At 45.8% G+C, this 15,312-nt stretch overlaps 1 protein-coding gene across 1 annotated transcript; it reads left to right on the top strand.

Moving 5' to 3' along the window:
* Window positions 1–228: 228 nt before the first annotated feature.
* Window positions 229–1,437, top strand: LOC120918369 (cilia- and flagella-associated protein 251-like; the record flags this gene model as incomplete). The annotated part of the gene is made up of 1 exon (XM_040329912.1): window positions 229–1,437. A coding segment is annotated over one exon (1,209 nt), but the record flags the coding sequence as incomplete, so codon positions are not given.
* Window positions 1,438–15,312: the final 13,875 nt, after the last annotated feature.

Genomic DNA, 15,312 nt, shown 5'->3' on the forward strand with positions numbered 1-15,312 from the left:
GAAGAAGAAGAAGAAGAAGAAGAAGAAGAAGAAGAAGAAGAAGAAGAAGAAGAAGAAGAAGAAGAAGAAGAAGAAGAAGAAGAAGAAGAAGAAGAAGAAGAAGAAGAAGAAGAAGAAGAAGAAGAAGAAGAAGAAGAAGAAGAAGAAGAAGAAGAAGAAGAAGAAGAAGAAGAAGAAGAAGAAGAAGAAGAAGAAGAAGAAGAAGAAGAAGAAGAAGAAGAAGAAGAAGAAGAAGAAGAAGAAGAAGAAGAAGAAGAAGAAGAAGAAGAAGAAGAAGAAGAAGAAGAAGAAGAAGAAGAAGAAGAAGAAGAAGAAGAAGAAGAAGAAGAAGAAGAAGAAGAAGAAGAAGAAGAAGAAGAAGAAGAAGAAGAAGAAGAAGAAGAAGAAGAAGAAGAAGAAGAAGAAGAAGAAGAAGAAGAAGAAGAAGAAGAAGAAGAAGAAGAAGAAGAAGAAGAAGAAGAAGAAGAAGAAGAAGAAGAAGAAGAAGAAGAAGAAGAAGAAGAAGAAGAAGAAGAAGAAGAAGAAGAAGAAGAAGAAGAAGAAGAAGAAGAAGAAGAAGAAGAAGAAGAAGAAGAAGAAGAAGAAGAAGAAGAAGAAGAAGAAGAAGAAGAAGAAGAAGAAGAAGAAGAAGAAGAAGAAGAAGAAGAAGAAGAAGAAGAAGAAGAAGAAGAAGAAGAAGAAGAAGAAGAAGAAGAAGAAGAAGAAGAAGAAGAAGAAGAAGAAGAAGAAGAAGAAGAAGAAGAAGAAGAAGAAGAAGAAGAAGAAGAAGAAGAAGAAGAAGAAGAAGAAGAAGAAGAAGAAGAAGAAGAAGAAGAAGAAGAAGAAGAAGAAGAAGAAGAAGAAGAAGAAGAAGAAGAAGAAGAAGAAGAAGAAGAAGAAGAAGAAGAAGAAGAAGAAGAAGAAGAAGAAGAAGAAGAAGAAGAAGAAGAAGAAGAAGAAGAAGAAGAAGAAGAAGAAGAAGAAGAAGAAGAAGAAGAAGAAGAAGAAGAAGAAGAAGAAGAAGAAGAAGAAGAAGAAGAAGAAGAAGAAGAAGAAGAAGAAGAAGAAGAAGAAGAAGAAGAAGAAGAAGAAGAAGAAGAAGAAGAAGAAGAAGAAGAAGAAGAAGAAGAAGAAGAAGAAGAAGAAGAAGAAGAAGAAGAAGAAGAAGAAGAAGAAGAAGAAGAAGAAGAAGAAGAAGAAGAAGAAGAAGAAGAAGAAGAAGAAGAAGAAGAAGAAGAAGAAGAAGAAGAAGAAGAAGAAGAAGAAGAAGAAGAAGAAGAAGAAGAAGAAGAAGAAGAAGAAGAAGAAGAAGAAGAAGAAGAAGAAGAAGAAGAAGAAGAAGAAGAAGAAGAAGAAGAAGAAGAAGAAGAAGAAGAAGAAGAAGAAGAAGAAGAAGAAGAAGAAGAAGAAGATCTCCCACAGACTCACCTCCCTCAACTACACCCTTGTGAGATTTAGTTGGTTTTGGGGTCTACATGTCACCTGGAAAATTAGGTGGGGGCACCCTTGAATCTCTCCCAGACAGGCAATGTCATTTCTGCAAACCTGGTTGTGAGGCAGCAAAATAATTAAATAAGAAGCAAAAAAATAATAATTTAACCACTATAGCTTTGCAATGTTTGTCCCCCTTTGTGACCTGGCCATTTTTTGCAATACGGCACTGCGTTACTTTAACTGATAATTGCGCGGTCAGGGCGAAGCTGTACACAAATAAAATGTATGTCCGTTTTTTCCCACAAAGACAGCTTTCTTTTGGTGGTATTTGATCACCACATGGAAAAAAATATATATTCTTTTACATTCTGCTATAAAACATTCCCAATAACAATGTAAAAAAATTGAATTTCTTCAACAATTTAGACCAATATGTATTCTGCTACATATTTGTGGTAAAGAAAATCTCAAGAAGTGTATATTGATTGGTTTGTGCAAAAGGTATAGCGGCTACAAACTGTGGGATATTTTTATTTATTGATATATTTTTTATTAGTAATGGTGGTGATCAGCCACTTTTAGCAGGACTGTGATGTTGCAGCAGGCAAATCAGACAATTTTTACACTTTTTGGGGACCAGTGACATTAAAGCGGGGTTCCGGGTATCATTTTATTTTTTTCAAGCTAATATTGATCACATTAAATAGTCCCTAAAACATATAAATAGCTCCCCAATCGTTCCAGAAATAATTGCAAACACTTGCCTTATATCCTCCAGCTCATGTTGTGGCCGTATCCATCATATGTGTGGGCATGTGAAGCCCAGTTCCCATTTCTTCCTGGTTTTCAGGGAGAGGTGCATGCTGGGCGATTTTTAGGCACAGCAATGCCCAGAGACTCCTGGGAAATGAGTGTCATCATTTCCCAGGAGGCAATGGGGTCTTAGGACAGGAAGTTGAACCACCTAGAACCAGGAACTAGGCAGATTACGAATTCTGCCTAGTAACAGCCAGATAGAAGTGAGTAAAAATATATATATTTTTTACATTAAAGGCAAGCTGTTAATAGAAAGTTCATTTTTAGGGTGGAACTCCACCTTAATACAGTGATCAGTGCTAAAAAAATATGCACTGTTACTGTACTAATGACACTGGCTGAGGAGCTGTTAACATCAGGGGCGATCAAGGGGTTAAATGTGTTTCCTAGGAGTGATTTTTAAATGTGGGGGGGGATGCTTTGACTGGGGGAAGGATCAGTGTTCCTGCTTAGCAGAAACACAGGACCAGCACGTTCCCCTATCACAGAACGGCAGTCTGCCTTGTTTACATAGTGTGACATTGGGGGTAGGGGTGTCAAATATAATCGCTGCATCGGTGTATCGCGATTCGGGTGTTCCCGATGCGACACCGATGCATGCGACCCTGATAATCGATGCCTAGCCCCGCCCCGTTCCCTCCCGGGAGAGCGCTCCATTCTATGGTACCTTTTTTTTTTTTACACTCGTGTGACTGCCCGGCCCGCCTCTCTCCTATGTCCAGTCTGCATGCTCTTCTGTGTCTCCTGGCGTCAGCCCCGCCCACTGACAAGAACTTCAGTAGAAGTTAGTAGAAACGGGTAGTGCACGGCCCGCCTCTCTCCTATGTCTCCTATGTCCACTATGCTCTTTCGTCCTGGCGTCAGCCCCGCCCACTGTCTGTAACTATCAGATCAGTAAAAAGGCGCGAGGGGCTGACGCCAGGAGAGGACGTAAGAGCAGCAGAGTGGACATAGGAGATAGGCGAGCCGTGCAGTCACGCCCTGTCCCTGTCCCTAGGAGCTTACAATCTACTCTAGAGGTACGTGAATCACACTCTGTACCTTAGGGATATTCATATTGAAATAGACCCATGATAGGTCTAAAGGTAGGCGGATGCAAACAGACATGCATTTTTTTTAACTCTAATGCATCACATTTCGGTCTAAAAAACTGAAAAGGGTGCAAACATTTTCAGGGGGGTAGATGACTCATGCTGGGTCCCGGGCGCTGAGTCCAGCAGAAATCTCATAGAAGATTACATAGCAGTGAAGATGGTGGGGGGAGGGGATACGTCTCTGTTCAGATTTTGCAGAGGAGCTTACAATCTATTCAGACTGCCTGTTATTGATAGGAATGTGGGGGAAGTGGAGTGAGGACACAACCCCCCCCCCCCCCCCCCAGGTCAGTGTGCACTCCATCCTGGGTCTGTGATCATGTGACTGAAAGGGGGGGGGGTTGTTCTCAGCAGAATCTGAGAAATTAGGGTCATAGTTCAGGGGTGCCCCCCCAGACCTCTCCATATCCTTCTATGCCGAGGGTGACACCCCCCGTCCTGTGTATTGGGGTCATCTCTCCTCTGAGTGCAGGAAAGGGTTACAGCCCCGAATCCCAACCCGGGGCCCCTCCGACACTCGCCTCATTATATCCCTGATTATCCATCCTCCTCAGAACAGTGTCCTATGTAAGAGTCTCTGACCGTCTCCTGTACTTCGTCTGCAGTCTCTGATCATCTCCTGTATCATGTTTGCAGTCTCTGATCATCTCCTGTATCATGTCTGCAGTCTCTGATCATCTCCTGTATCATGTCTGCAGTCTCTGACCATCTCCTGTATCATATCTGCAGTCCCTGACCATCTCCTGTAGTAGTTCTGCAGTCCCTCACCATCTCCTGTAGCAGTTCTGCAGTCCCTCACCATCTCCTGTAGTAGTTCTGCAGTCTCTGACCATCTCCTGTAGTAGTTCTGCAGTCTCTGACCATCTCCTGTAGTAGTTCTGCAGTCTCTGACCATCTCCTGTAGCATGTCTGCTGTGTTTAGACTTTGCTACATGCAGAAAGTGTTATTGTGTGTTTTTTTTTTAAGAACAGATAGAAAAAAAAGGAGTACTTACATTTATTTTTGATGAAAGCCATGCGCACTTGCGCTGCAATCGTGATGCATCGTGGAATCGAATCGAATTGTGGCCTTGATAATCGTAATCGTATCGAATCGTGAGACCGGTGAAGATGCGCAGCCCTAATTGGGGGTTGTTAGCTCTCGTGGGAGATGCATTTTTGTGTAGTGAGTCCACACCAAACAGGCATATATCGTTAAGGGCCTGGTAGCCCACGTTTATTAAATAAGGAAAAAAAACAAAACAAAAGTCCACTCAGGAGTCCCACGCAGGTGTTTAAACGTTGTTCAGAAAGTAACTGAAAATACTAGCCCACCTGACTACTCTTCAACAGCACTGGTACCTTAAACCACCAGATCTTCCAGTCCAGCAGTCTTGGATGTGTACAGTCTTTGGGCTCCTTAAACACACACAGCCTTAAGCCCCTCAATGAACACAGCTTCTGGCTTCTTGGTCGCACACCGCTTGAAGCCCTTCAACGCACACAGATTTGAGCTTCTTGGACGCACACAGCATCTATCTTCACACAGAGACGCTCACAAGCAGCCACTGCTCCAACTCCACCTTCCTCTCCCTTCTAACTCTCACCAGCCCTTCATTATATGAGCTGTGTGCACCTGGGCACACACCCTGCAGGCTATCTATAAGATCTGGACACAGTGTTGGAGATCCCGTCCCACCCATATCTCTGAGGAATCTCCAAGCCACAGAGCCCCTTGTAGAGATAAATACATCTGAGAAAACTGCAAGAGCAGTTCCCTGTTTTAAAATTTTAGCTCTGCAGCTCTGCACTCAGCCGATATGTGTCCACTTCAATATCATTTTCATTGGGACAGAGCCTTGCTCTGCCACCATAGGCAGACTGCAGAGCTGTTCTTCCTTTCTCCTGAACACTTGGCGGGTCCTGGCAGACATTGCATCCACTGGGCCCACTGATTGGCTCCCACTGTGTCCAATCACAGCAGGAGAGGTTCGCCAGCACCCCAGACCCGGAAGTGTCAGATCACCTACTAGGTACATGATCGGGCACAAAGCAGCCGCCCTGCCACAGTATATTTGCATGGGGTGGTCGCTAAGCTGTTAAAGTATAACTACAGTGGAACCTCGGTTTAAGAGTAACTTGGTTTGAGAGCGTTTTAATTTCCGAGCAACTTTTTTTTTTAATTCTGACTCGGTTTGCGAGTGTTGACTCGCTAGACAGGCCTAATTCAAGCTAAATGGGCCTGCAGTACCTCATTTGGCCTGAGGTGCGGGGGCGCAGAAGTCGAGCAGAGACGAAAATAGCCTGCAGTACCTCATTTGGCCTGAGGTATGGGGGCGCAGGAGTCGAGAAAAGCAGAACATTGGCCTGCAGTACCTCATTTGGCCTGAGGTACGGGGCGCAGGAAACAAGCCAAAGTGTCCTCTGGCCTTTTCGGACGTTTTCGACGCTCTCTGGCACCCCCCCCACCTCTGGCCGCATTCGGTATTGCATCCCATTGAAGTCAATACGGAACAAATTATTTGACTTCAATGGGAAAACTCGCTTTGATATGCGAGTACTTTGGTTTACGAGCATTCTCCTGGAACGGATTATGCTTGTAATCCGAGGTTCAACTGTATAGGGAAAACTTTATTTTAATTGTGTACAGAGTGGAGTGACTAGAATACCTGCCATGTCTTCATTTATTTGTGCTGTTTACTGTTATCACTGAAGGTAAAGGAAAATGCTAAACTTTGGGTTGTCACCAGAACAGGAAGAATCTTCCAATTGGGACACTAGTTCAGGTGACAACCAGGGATTCCCTCCCTTTGGAGGGATTTACTCTCACTTCCTGTTTTGGCTACTGGAGAAGAAGTAAAGGGAGATCTCTCAAAGGGATACTGATGGCCAAAAAATAAAACTGAGGAGGGATGTAACCCTTCTTTACTCTCTACAACATAAAAAAATAAAAACTTTTTCTTTAAGTTAAACTTAACCACTTGCCGCCCGCCTTAAGCAAAAAGACGTCGGCAAAGTGGTTCCAATATCCTGAGTGGACGTCATATGACGTCCTCAGGATATTGAGCCGCTGCGCGCCCCCGGGGGCACGCATCGCGGCGATCGTTGTTGCAGGGTATCAGTCTGACACCCCGCAACACCGATCCGACGGAGACTCTTTACCACGTGATCAGTCGTGTCCAATCACGGCTGATCACGATGTAAACAGGAAAAGCTGGTAATCGGCTTTTCATCACTCGCGTCTGCCGATCGGCTGCTCCTCTGACAGGGGGGGTTTGTGCTGATCGATTATCAGCACAGCCCCCCGAGGATGCCCACACTGGACCACCAGGGATGCCACTAGACCACCAGTGATGCAAAACACAGGTATGCCACCCTAGACCACCAGGGATGACAATGACAAAAATAATGGATGCTAATCAGTGCCCGCAATGGATGCCAATCAGTGCCCACAATGGGCATCACTGATTGGCAGGCATTGTTTGGCACTGATTGGCATCCATTGGCACAACACATATGTTAGTGCCACCTATCAGTGCCCATCTATGCCCATTCGTGCCACCTATCAGTGCCCATCCATGCTGCCTATCAGTGCCCATCCATGCCGCCTATCAGTGCCCATCCATGCCGCCTATCTGTACCCATCCGTGCTGCCTATCTGTGCCCATCCGTGCCGCCTATCCGTGCCCATCCATGCCGCCTATCAGTGCCCATCCGTGCCGCCTATCAGTGCCCATCCGTGCCGCCTATCAGAGCCGCATATTAGTGCCCATAAATGCCACCACATCAGTGCCACCTCATCGATGCCCATCAGTGCCACCTTATCAGTGCCCGCCAGTGCAGTACCATCAGTGCCCATCAGTGAAGAAGAAAACATACTTATTTACAATGTTTTATAACAGAAACAAAAAAAATCATTTTTTTTTCCAAATTTTTAGTCATTTTTTTTTTCTTTTGCAGAAAATAAAAATCCCAGAGGTGATCAAATACCACCAAAAGAAAGCTCTATTTGTGGGAACAAAATCATAAAAATTTAGTTTGGGTACAGAGTAGCATGACCGCGCAATTGTCATTCAAAGTGCAACAGCGCTGAAAGCTAAAAATTGGTCTGGGCGGGAAGGTGTATAAGTGCCCTGTATGGAAGTGGTTAAATTGTAATCTGATGATGTATAAACAGAGATGGCCTTTCATGGGAGGTAAAAAAGATAAAAACTGACTTTAGGCTTTTGGCAGCGAGTGAGTTACTCTGTAAATACAAACTCACACGAGGAACAGCATTTATGCCCCAAGCACCGGCACAGAAAGGTCAGAGCCCAGTCATATGTTCCCTCGGAGGGATGACCACCCACCCAAAGCCAGATGTATTCCTCTTCTACAGATTGGTCACAGGCAGCTGACTCCATCGCAGACCGTCGTCCTTGCTGTTCCAGCTAGCACAGCCATTTATTTTCTTCCTAAGCCAAATAGGCATAACTTGCTTCAGGACACTGCTGGAGCAAACGGTTTGAGGTGCGAGCTGGCGTCTGTCACATGCGCTTTCGGTTGTTTGCTTGTTCCTTAGGCTCTGGACCCCGCTGAGCCGCAAAAGCAGGCACCCAAGAGTGTCCGACTAATGCCTTGTACACACGATCGGAATTTCCGATGGAAAAAGTCAGACGGAATTTTTTCATCGGATATTCCGACCGTGTGTGTGCCCCATCGAAAATTCCGACGGACTTAGAAAGAGAACATGTTCTCTTTTTTTCGATGAATCGGAAATTCCGTTCGTCTGTATGGAACTCCGACGGAGAAAAAAACACTCATGCTCAGAATAAAGTCGACGCATGCTCGGAAGCATTGAACTTCATTTTTCTCGGCTCGTCCTGGTGTTGTACGTCACCGCGTTTTGGACGGTCGGAATTTTGTGTGACAGTGTGTATGCAAGACAGCTTGAACGGAATTCCGTCAGAAAAATACGTCAGAGTTTATCCCGACGGAAATTTTGATTGTGTGTACGGGGGGCATAAGACTGTCTCCTGAGTTATTATATGGGCAAATGTGTTCATTCCAAAGAGGAACTAAAGTGGATTCATGAGTTAGCACATATTTTTAGCAAATAGTCTTACTGATTGGCCTATGTGTGCTGTGGGATGCGCATGTAGGTGGGGTGCAGCATGGTGCAGAGACAGTAATTCACACAGGCAGGTGCAATAGAACTTGTATTGAAGGAATGCATCAACAGTTCACAACAAGCGATTAATGTACAGGATATGGGATTTTAGGGTGCTAAATACAAAAATTCACTCAAAAGAGAATATTTAAAAAAATAATAGAAAGGTATTTATTGATAACAACATTCTAAAAGTAATGGATACAGTTCATTCAAAGTCATAGGTATACACCTACTCAGGGGCGGACTGACCATTGGGGCGCCTCACCTGAATCCACTCTAAAACATTATATAGAAACAAAGGGAGAAAATAGAGAATAAAACACACAAATGTTTGATTGGTACAATTTACATTAATATTCCTAACTATCTAGTCTGCCCCATTCTCCGACAGTCTTGATAGAATTCCTTTGTTGTGTTGGGAGCCTTTTTTGTTTGTTTATTACAAAGTGGTGCAATATATTTATTACACATTTGATAGAAGATCAACAGGACCTGAAAAACAGAAATAGAAAAATACACACAATATTAACATATCTACATTACCTAGGGGCGAATGAAGTTGCACCTTCTTGCAGTAAAATCTCCTTCCTCCCCTGGGAGCATTCAAAAAGTGCTAGTCTGTTGTGGAAGTCTAGAGACCCCCCCAAAAAAAAGTTTCTTTAGAATAGTTACGGAACACTGCCCTCTAGTGGCAATGTCCCCGATCAAACATGTACACAACTGTCTCTCAGTGAATATAGAAACATATCGTAGAGAACAGCCCTCAAAATTTCCACTCGCCTGCTAGCATTTGGCGAGTGGATTTAAGCTGGGGGCGAGTGATAACAGCTCTGCATGACCAACAGTCCAATCTGTGCCTATACTTAGAGCCACGCTGCGATTGGCGGCCGAAGGGGAAAGGTGCGTGCCCAGGAAAAGTAGTCGGGTGAACCGCACACATGCAGTACACAGGTGCTCTCCTTACAATTCTCTTTAAGCCATGGGACCTGATAGGATGAACCTCTCTGAGCCTGGCTTCCCAACCTGACCAATGTAGCTAGAGAGCAGGAAGGAACAAGTGAGCTGGAGGACTGCGATTATCACCACTCTGGGTGTCCCAGGTAGGCAGTGCAGCACAGCGCTCACCAAGAGTTGCCCTGACAAGAGAGCGGCAGTATGCTGTGCGGTGTCAGTGTGCGCTGTGTTGTGGTGTCAATGGCTATGCAGGTATGTGAATCTCGGTGCTGGATTGTACTCCCTCCCGCTGTGCTGCAGCTCCTCTCCTTGCTGCCCGACAATGAAAGGGGAAAGTGGGGACATGCAAGTGTGGAGCCGCACACAGGGGCTCCTGATTATGAGACTGGGTAGAATAGGAGAGGGAGAGAGAGAGGAGGATGGATGGGGGTTGCAGAGGAGACAGCAAGAGAATGGGGGAAAAGACCTGGTTCTAGAGAGAAGGCAGAGGAGGAGGAGGGAGTCTTGTACATAAGAAGAGGGAGAGCAATATTTGCTGGCACTGGTTTGCCCCAGTGCCATGTCCCTCTGGTGTGCCCCAGTGCCATGTTCCTCTGGTTTGCCCCAGTGCCATGTCCCTCTGGTCTGCCCCAGTGCCCTGTCCCTCTGGTCTGCCCCAGTGCCCTGTCCCATTTTGTTAAAGTTGTTGTTGGTAATATTTAATTGTGTAACTTGATTTGGCATAAAACATTTAACAGTGTCATTCCAAGAGATAATCTACAAGGGCGTTTTTAGGGAGGAATTAGGGGCGGGGCAGTGTATGGGTTAGGTGAGGCAACTGGTGGCGAGTAACACTTGAGGCCTGGCTAGAAGCTCAGGGCTTAAAATTTTGAGCCCTGGTAGAGAAGATACTCCTTCTTTTTCTTGACCAACAAAGTCCTCAGAAACCCTAATCTAACTGACTAGGCATTTGTGTTCCCCTAGAGTCAATCACACTTCAACAAATGTGAGGAAGAAAAGGGAAAAAATAGTTCCTGTTTGGGACTTCTGGAAGAAGGGAAAAAAAGGAATCAAACATTGTAGGAGAGTCCTACCAGTCCTTCTCTCTAGTCTCACAGGTAGAACCTGGGATCAGGCAGGGTGAGGGTCTTTTCCTCATCACCAAGTGTGGTGATCGAATAGACCCGGTCAACTTTCCCGGGACTTTTAATGACCACCCGATCACTGTATATGCCATAGCTCCATGACTCTAGGCAACCTTCAAACCGGTCACGAACACGGGCAAAAGAAAAGTCAACACCGTGGAAAGGCTAGTCTACCTTCAAATAGTCCCAAACGGCATCCTGGCACCATTCCTCTCGGTTCTTCTCAATATCCTTCATGAGATCCTCGGGAACATAAGGGAACTCCCATCCATAATCAAGGGCCACCTTCTTCATGATGATCCTTTGTAGACGAGCAAGCTTGGGTAGCGTGCAGGAGTGTCCCAGTCCCGGTATAATGCAAGCATCTGGAGGCCTTTTCAAAACAAGCAATGCAGATGGAGGTACAGCAGTCTCTTTAATGGCGACACCTTTCTCTACTGTGACCTCCCAGCTTGTTTGTGGGATATCCGCCCGCGGCGTGGTATTCCCAGAGTCCATCGGAGAGCATGCTCTAGAATTGCGGGCAGTCACAGCATGGAATCCTTTGCCCCATGTTAACTCGGGCAGCTCCAACCAGTGGTCATCCCCCGCATCAGAAGAGGAATCAATTTCAGAGCTGGCATACTCCTCCGCAGGCAAACAAGTGCGCACAACTTTTGAATTACTGTCCCTGGCCTGCTTACCAGTCTTCCGCTTGGCCTCGACAGGGGCAACATCCTCCATGGAGTCCGGTCCTGGTATACGCCAGAGTCGGCCTCGACCACCACCGTGGGAGGCCTTCACGTATCCCACTTTCTTAACTGCAAAACAAGAGGGCACCATCGCCATGCACGCAGTTTCAGTAGCGGCATCCACTTTCGCGGCAGGCACATTTTGTCTCACTGGCATCACAGTCACTCACAGTTGGGGATACAATTGGTGTGGTGATCGAAGTCAAAGTAGCGGTAGTAGTAGAAGCGGGCTAGGGAGTAACTTCCTCCGCAGTCACAGTCCCTGTAACCCAGTCCACCCGATAAGCGCGGGGTGACTCTGTGGGCTGATCCACTTGAAAGAGATACTCACCGCACCTCGCACATCGGACGAATGGTTGGATCCGGATCATTAGCTCTGTGCACCTGGGGCAAGACACGCCGAGTGCCTCGACGCCGCCACTTGTGTACAGTACAAAACGCCCCCGCGTCTTCATGCGAATTCCAGTGTCCGTCAGGGAAGCTCCAGTAAGGACAGGAATCAGGTTAACTTCCGTGAGAGGCATTATAGGCCTCAGCCTCTCAAATGGCGTTGGGTACGTGGACATACTTGCACGATCTTATCTCTAGAACTGGCAAATCACACTGTCCTTTGGGGCCAAACTTGCACACGTCTCACGCAGGGGTGGGTAACTCCTCCCACTTCGAGTTCTTTTCTGAACTTTTCAACACTTGACCATAACCCCTTCTTCACCAGCACAGTGATGCCTTGATAATTTCAGACTCTCAATGGCGAAATAAAACACTCAGTTCAGTTGCCAGAGGTAAGAGCCCCCACGTGTAGCACTGCCTCCGAAGGAGCTGCTGGTTTGATTTGGGTGGCACGTTACCTCTATTTCTCCACCATCTAGGGTACTGGATGAAAGCTGTAATAAAGTCAATGTGCACACTGTAGGTATCTCTTTCTGTGCTTTATTACCCAACGGGGTAAAAATTGTAAAAGTTGTAGTAGGTGAGAAGATAGAAGAAGTGGTAGGTAATGGATTCAGGCGTGTAACTGGGTTTCGGAAGCAGTCCTACTTCCAACGACAACTTTCGTCGCTACTCTAGCCAGAGTGGGTATAGTAAATCTGGATAGGCCACTCTCACCAGCCTAGCAGCTAGAGTGTCACTCGGAACTTTAGCAAAGTCTCTGCCACAGACCTTCCCAAAGGTGGAGATATTTCTCGGTCCAAAATCTGCATGGGCACAGTGAGGCATGGGCACAGTGAGGCATGCACATGGACACCCTAGGCTTATATTCTAGTCAATACGTTTTCCCATTTTTTTGTGGTAAAATTAGGTGCCTCGGCTTATATTCGGGTCGGCATATACTCGAATATATACGGTACTTGAATCCTTCCTTATATAGCATTTTCTTTTTTAACAAAACTTTTTTGTTTTCAAAATAAAGTTTACACACATAGGGCCAGATTCAGAAAGACTTACGCCGACGTATTTACTGATACGCCGTCGTAAGTCCAAATGTGCGCCGTCGTATCTATGCGCTGATTCTCTAAAACAGATGCGCCTGAATTGTGGCAATATACGACTGACGTAAGTCTCCTACGCCGTCGTATATTGGGTGCATATTTACGCTGGCCGCAAGGGGCGCTTCCGTTGATTTACGCGTTGAATATGTAAATGACCTAGATACGCCGATTCACGAACGTACTTGCGCCCGTCGCAGTAAGCTATGCCGTTTACGTAAGGCGTACGTCCGGTGTAAAGATAAACCACCAAATAGCTGGTCTAAGTCGTGTAGGGTATGGATGTCGGAACTGCCGTCGGATTTTACGTTGTTTGCGTAAGTCGTACGTGAATGGGGCTGGGCGTAGGTTCCGTTCACGTCATTACCATTGAGCCGTCGTATCTTAGGGCGTAAATTCAACGTGATTCTGAGCATGCGCGCGCATGCGCCGTTCGTTCGGGAAGTCATTTACATGGGGTCACGGCTAATTTTAATACAACACGCCCACTACCTTCCTAATTTGAATTAGGCGGGCTTACGCCGGCCCATTTACGCTACGCCGACGTAACTTAGGGAGCAAGGGCCAGATTCACAAACGAGATACGACGGCGTATCTACTGATACGCCGTCGTATCTCTGTTTCTAACTATGCGACTGATTCATAGAATCAGTTACGCATAGCTAGCCCTAAGATCCGACAGGTGTAATGGACTTACACTGTCGGATCTTAGGATGCAGTACCGCGGCCGCCGCTGGGGGGAGTTCTCGTCATAAACCAGCATCGGGTATGAAAATTAGCACTTACGGAAATCCACAAAGCTTTTTCCCTTTGTTAAGTCGCCGTAAGTGTTAGTTTGCCGTCGCAAAGATAGGGTACCTTTTACAAAGTGTAAAGTTAGTACACCATGTAAAAGTGTACCCGTCTTTCCCGCGTCACTGTCAAATTTGAAAAAAAAAAAATTTTCCCGGCGCAACTCTTTTTTTCCCGACGCAACTTTTTTTTTACCCGTCGCGATTCACAAAACCTCGGCGCATCGTAACTTCGCGCAAAGTACATCGGGAAATTTGCGTCGGGAGCATGCGCAGTACGTCCGGCGCGGGAGCGCGCCTAATTTAAATGGGACTCGCCCCATTTGAATTGGCCCGCCTTGCGCCGGCCGGATTTAGGATACACCGCCGCAAATTTCCAGGTAAGTGCTTTGTGGATCGGGCACTAACTTGGAAAAATTGCGGCGGTGTAACTTAAATCGGAAAAGTTAAGTTGCGCCCGGGCTACGTGAATCTGGCCCCAAGTGCTTTGTGAATACTGGCCTTGCCTCTCTATTTTACGTTGGCGTAGCGCAAATGAGCTGCGCTACGCCTGCTCAAATGTACCTGAATCCGGCTAATAGTGTAAAAAATACTTAAAACATGAGTTCAATAACTTATATTCTTTAAATTATTATTTTTTTTTTACCTAAAACCCATTATAGATTTGTTTAATAGTAAAATTGGGTTATATTTCTGTTACTATAAATTAAACAATATTCTAATAGCTCAATAACAATTTAGGTTATTAAAGTGTAAAACTGTTTACCGTCCTCCTGCAGAGTCAAAAAATATGCACCTTCAGTATTTGTCGATCGGCGGTTCTGGAGTCTTCATAGAGTCCATTATGTCATGCCTGATCAAGCTGAAGTGAGTTCTATTACCCCTGTCATGTCTGAGTTTTTATATTGTTTCCAGCTGCTCTTGTCTGAAAAGTTGAATCTGACATGTAAGCCCTGTCAATAAAATTATGTTGAAAATAAATCATTACGTGCCTGTTTAACTCCATTGCTCCAGGCCTATCGGGGTTGACCATCGTAGCTGGGGCGGCTGGGAAATGTTGGAAGTGTTGGCTTGCAGCCAGGTGGTAGAATCTGCCAAGTGGCCCAGGAGTCAACCAGCTCAAGCTTAGCCAGCTGCTCCTACCATGTCGACAAAGGGGATGTATGGGCATTTTAGAAAACACGTTTCTCCTGCTTCAGCTTGGTCTTTTATTTGCTTCCTTTCTACACCAAGTCAATTATTACTTTTCAAACTTCGAAGAGAAGTTGAACTTTAACTTATTGGCCTAGATTCACGTAGGGCGGCGCAAGTGTGGGCGGGCGTAGCGTATCGTATTTACGATACGCCGCCGCAACTTAGAGAGGCAAGTGCTGTATTCACAAAGCACTTGCGTCCTAAGTTACGGTGGCATAGCGCGCCTAATTCAAATTGTGAAGAGGTGGGCGTATTTTATGCTAATGAATCGTGACTCTACGTGATTGACATTTTGAACGAACGGTGCATGCGCCGTCCGTGAACGTATCCCAGTGCGCATGCGTCGGATAGAATGCCTAAGATACTTCGAACACTGCCTACGACGTCAACGTAACTTACGCACAGCCCTATTCCCGTACGACTTACGCAAACGACGTAAAAAGATACGCTTGTTCCGACGTCCATACTTTGCATGGGCTGCGCCACCTAGAGAAATGCTTTATCTTTACGCTGGCGTATGTCTTACGTAAACGGCGTAACTAAATGCGACAGGCACACGTATGTTCGTGAATCGGCG

Source organism: Rana temporaria, chromosome 12, assembly GCF_905171775.1.
Source record: "Rana temporaria chromosome 12, aRanTem1.1, whole genome shotgun sequence".
Lineage (NCBI taxonomy): Eukaryota > Metazoa > Chordata > Amphibia > Anura > Ranidae > Rana > Rana temporaria.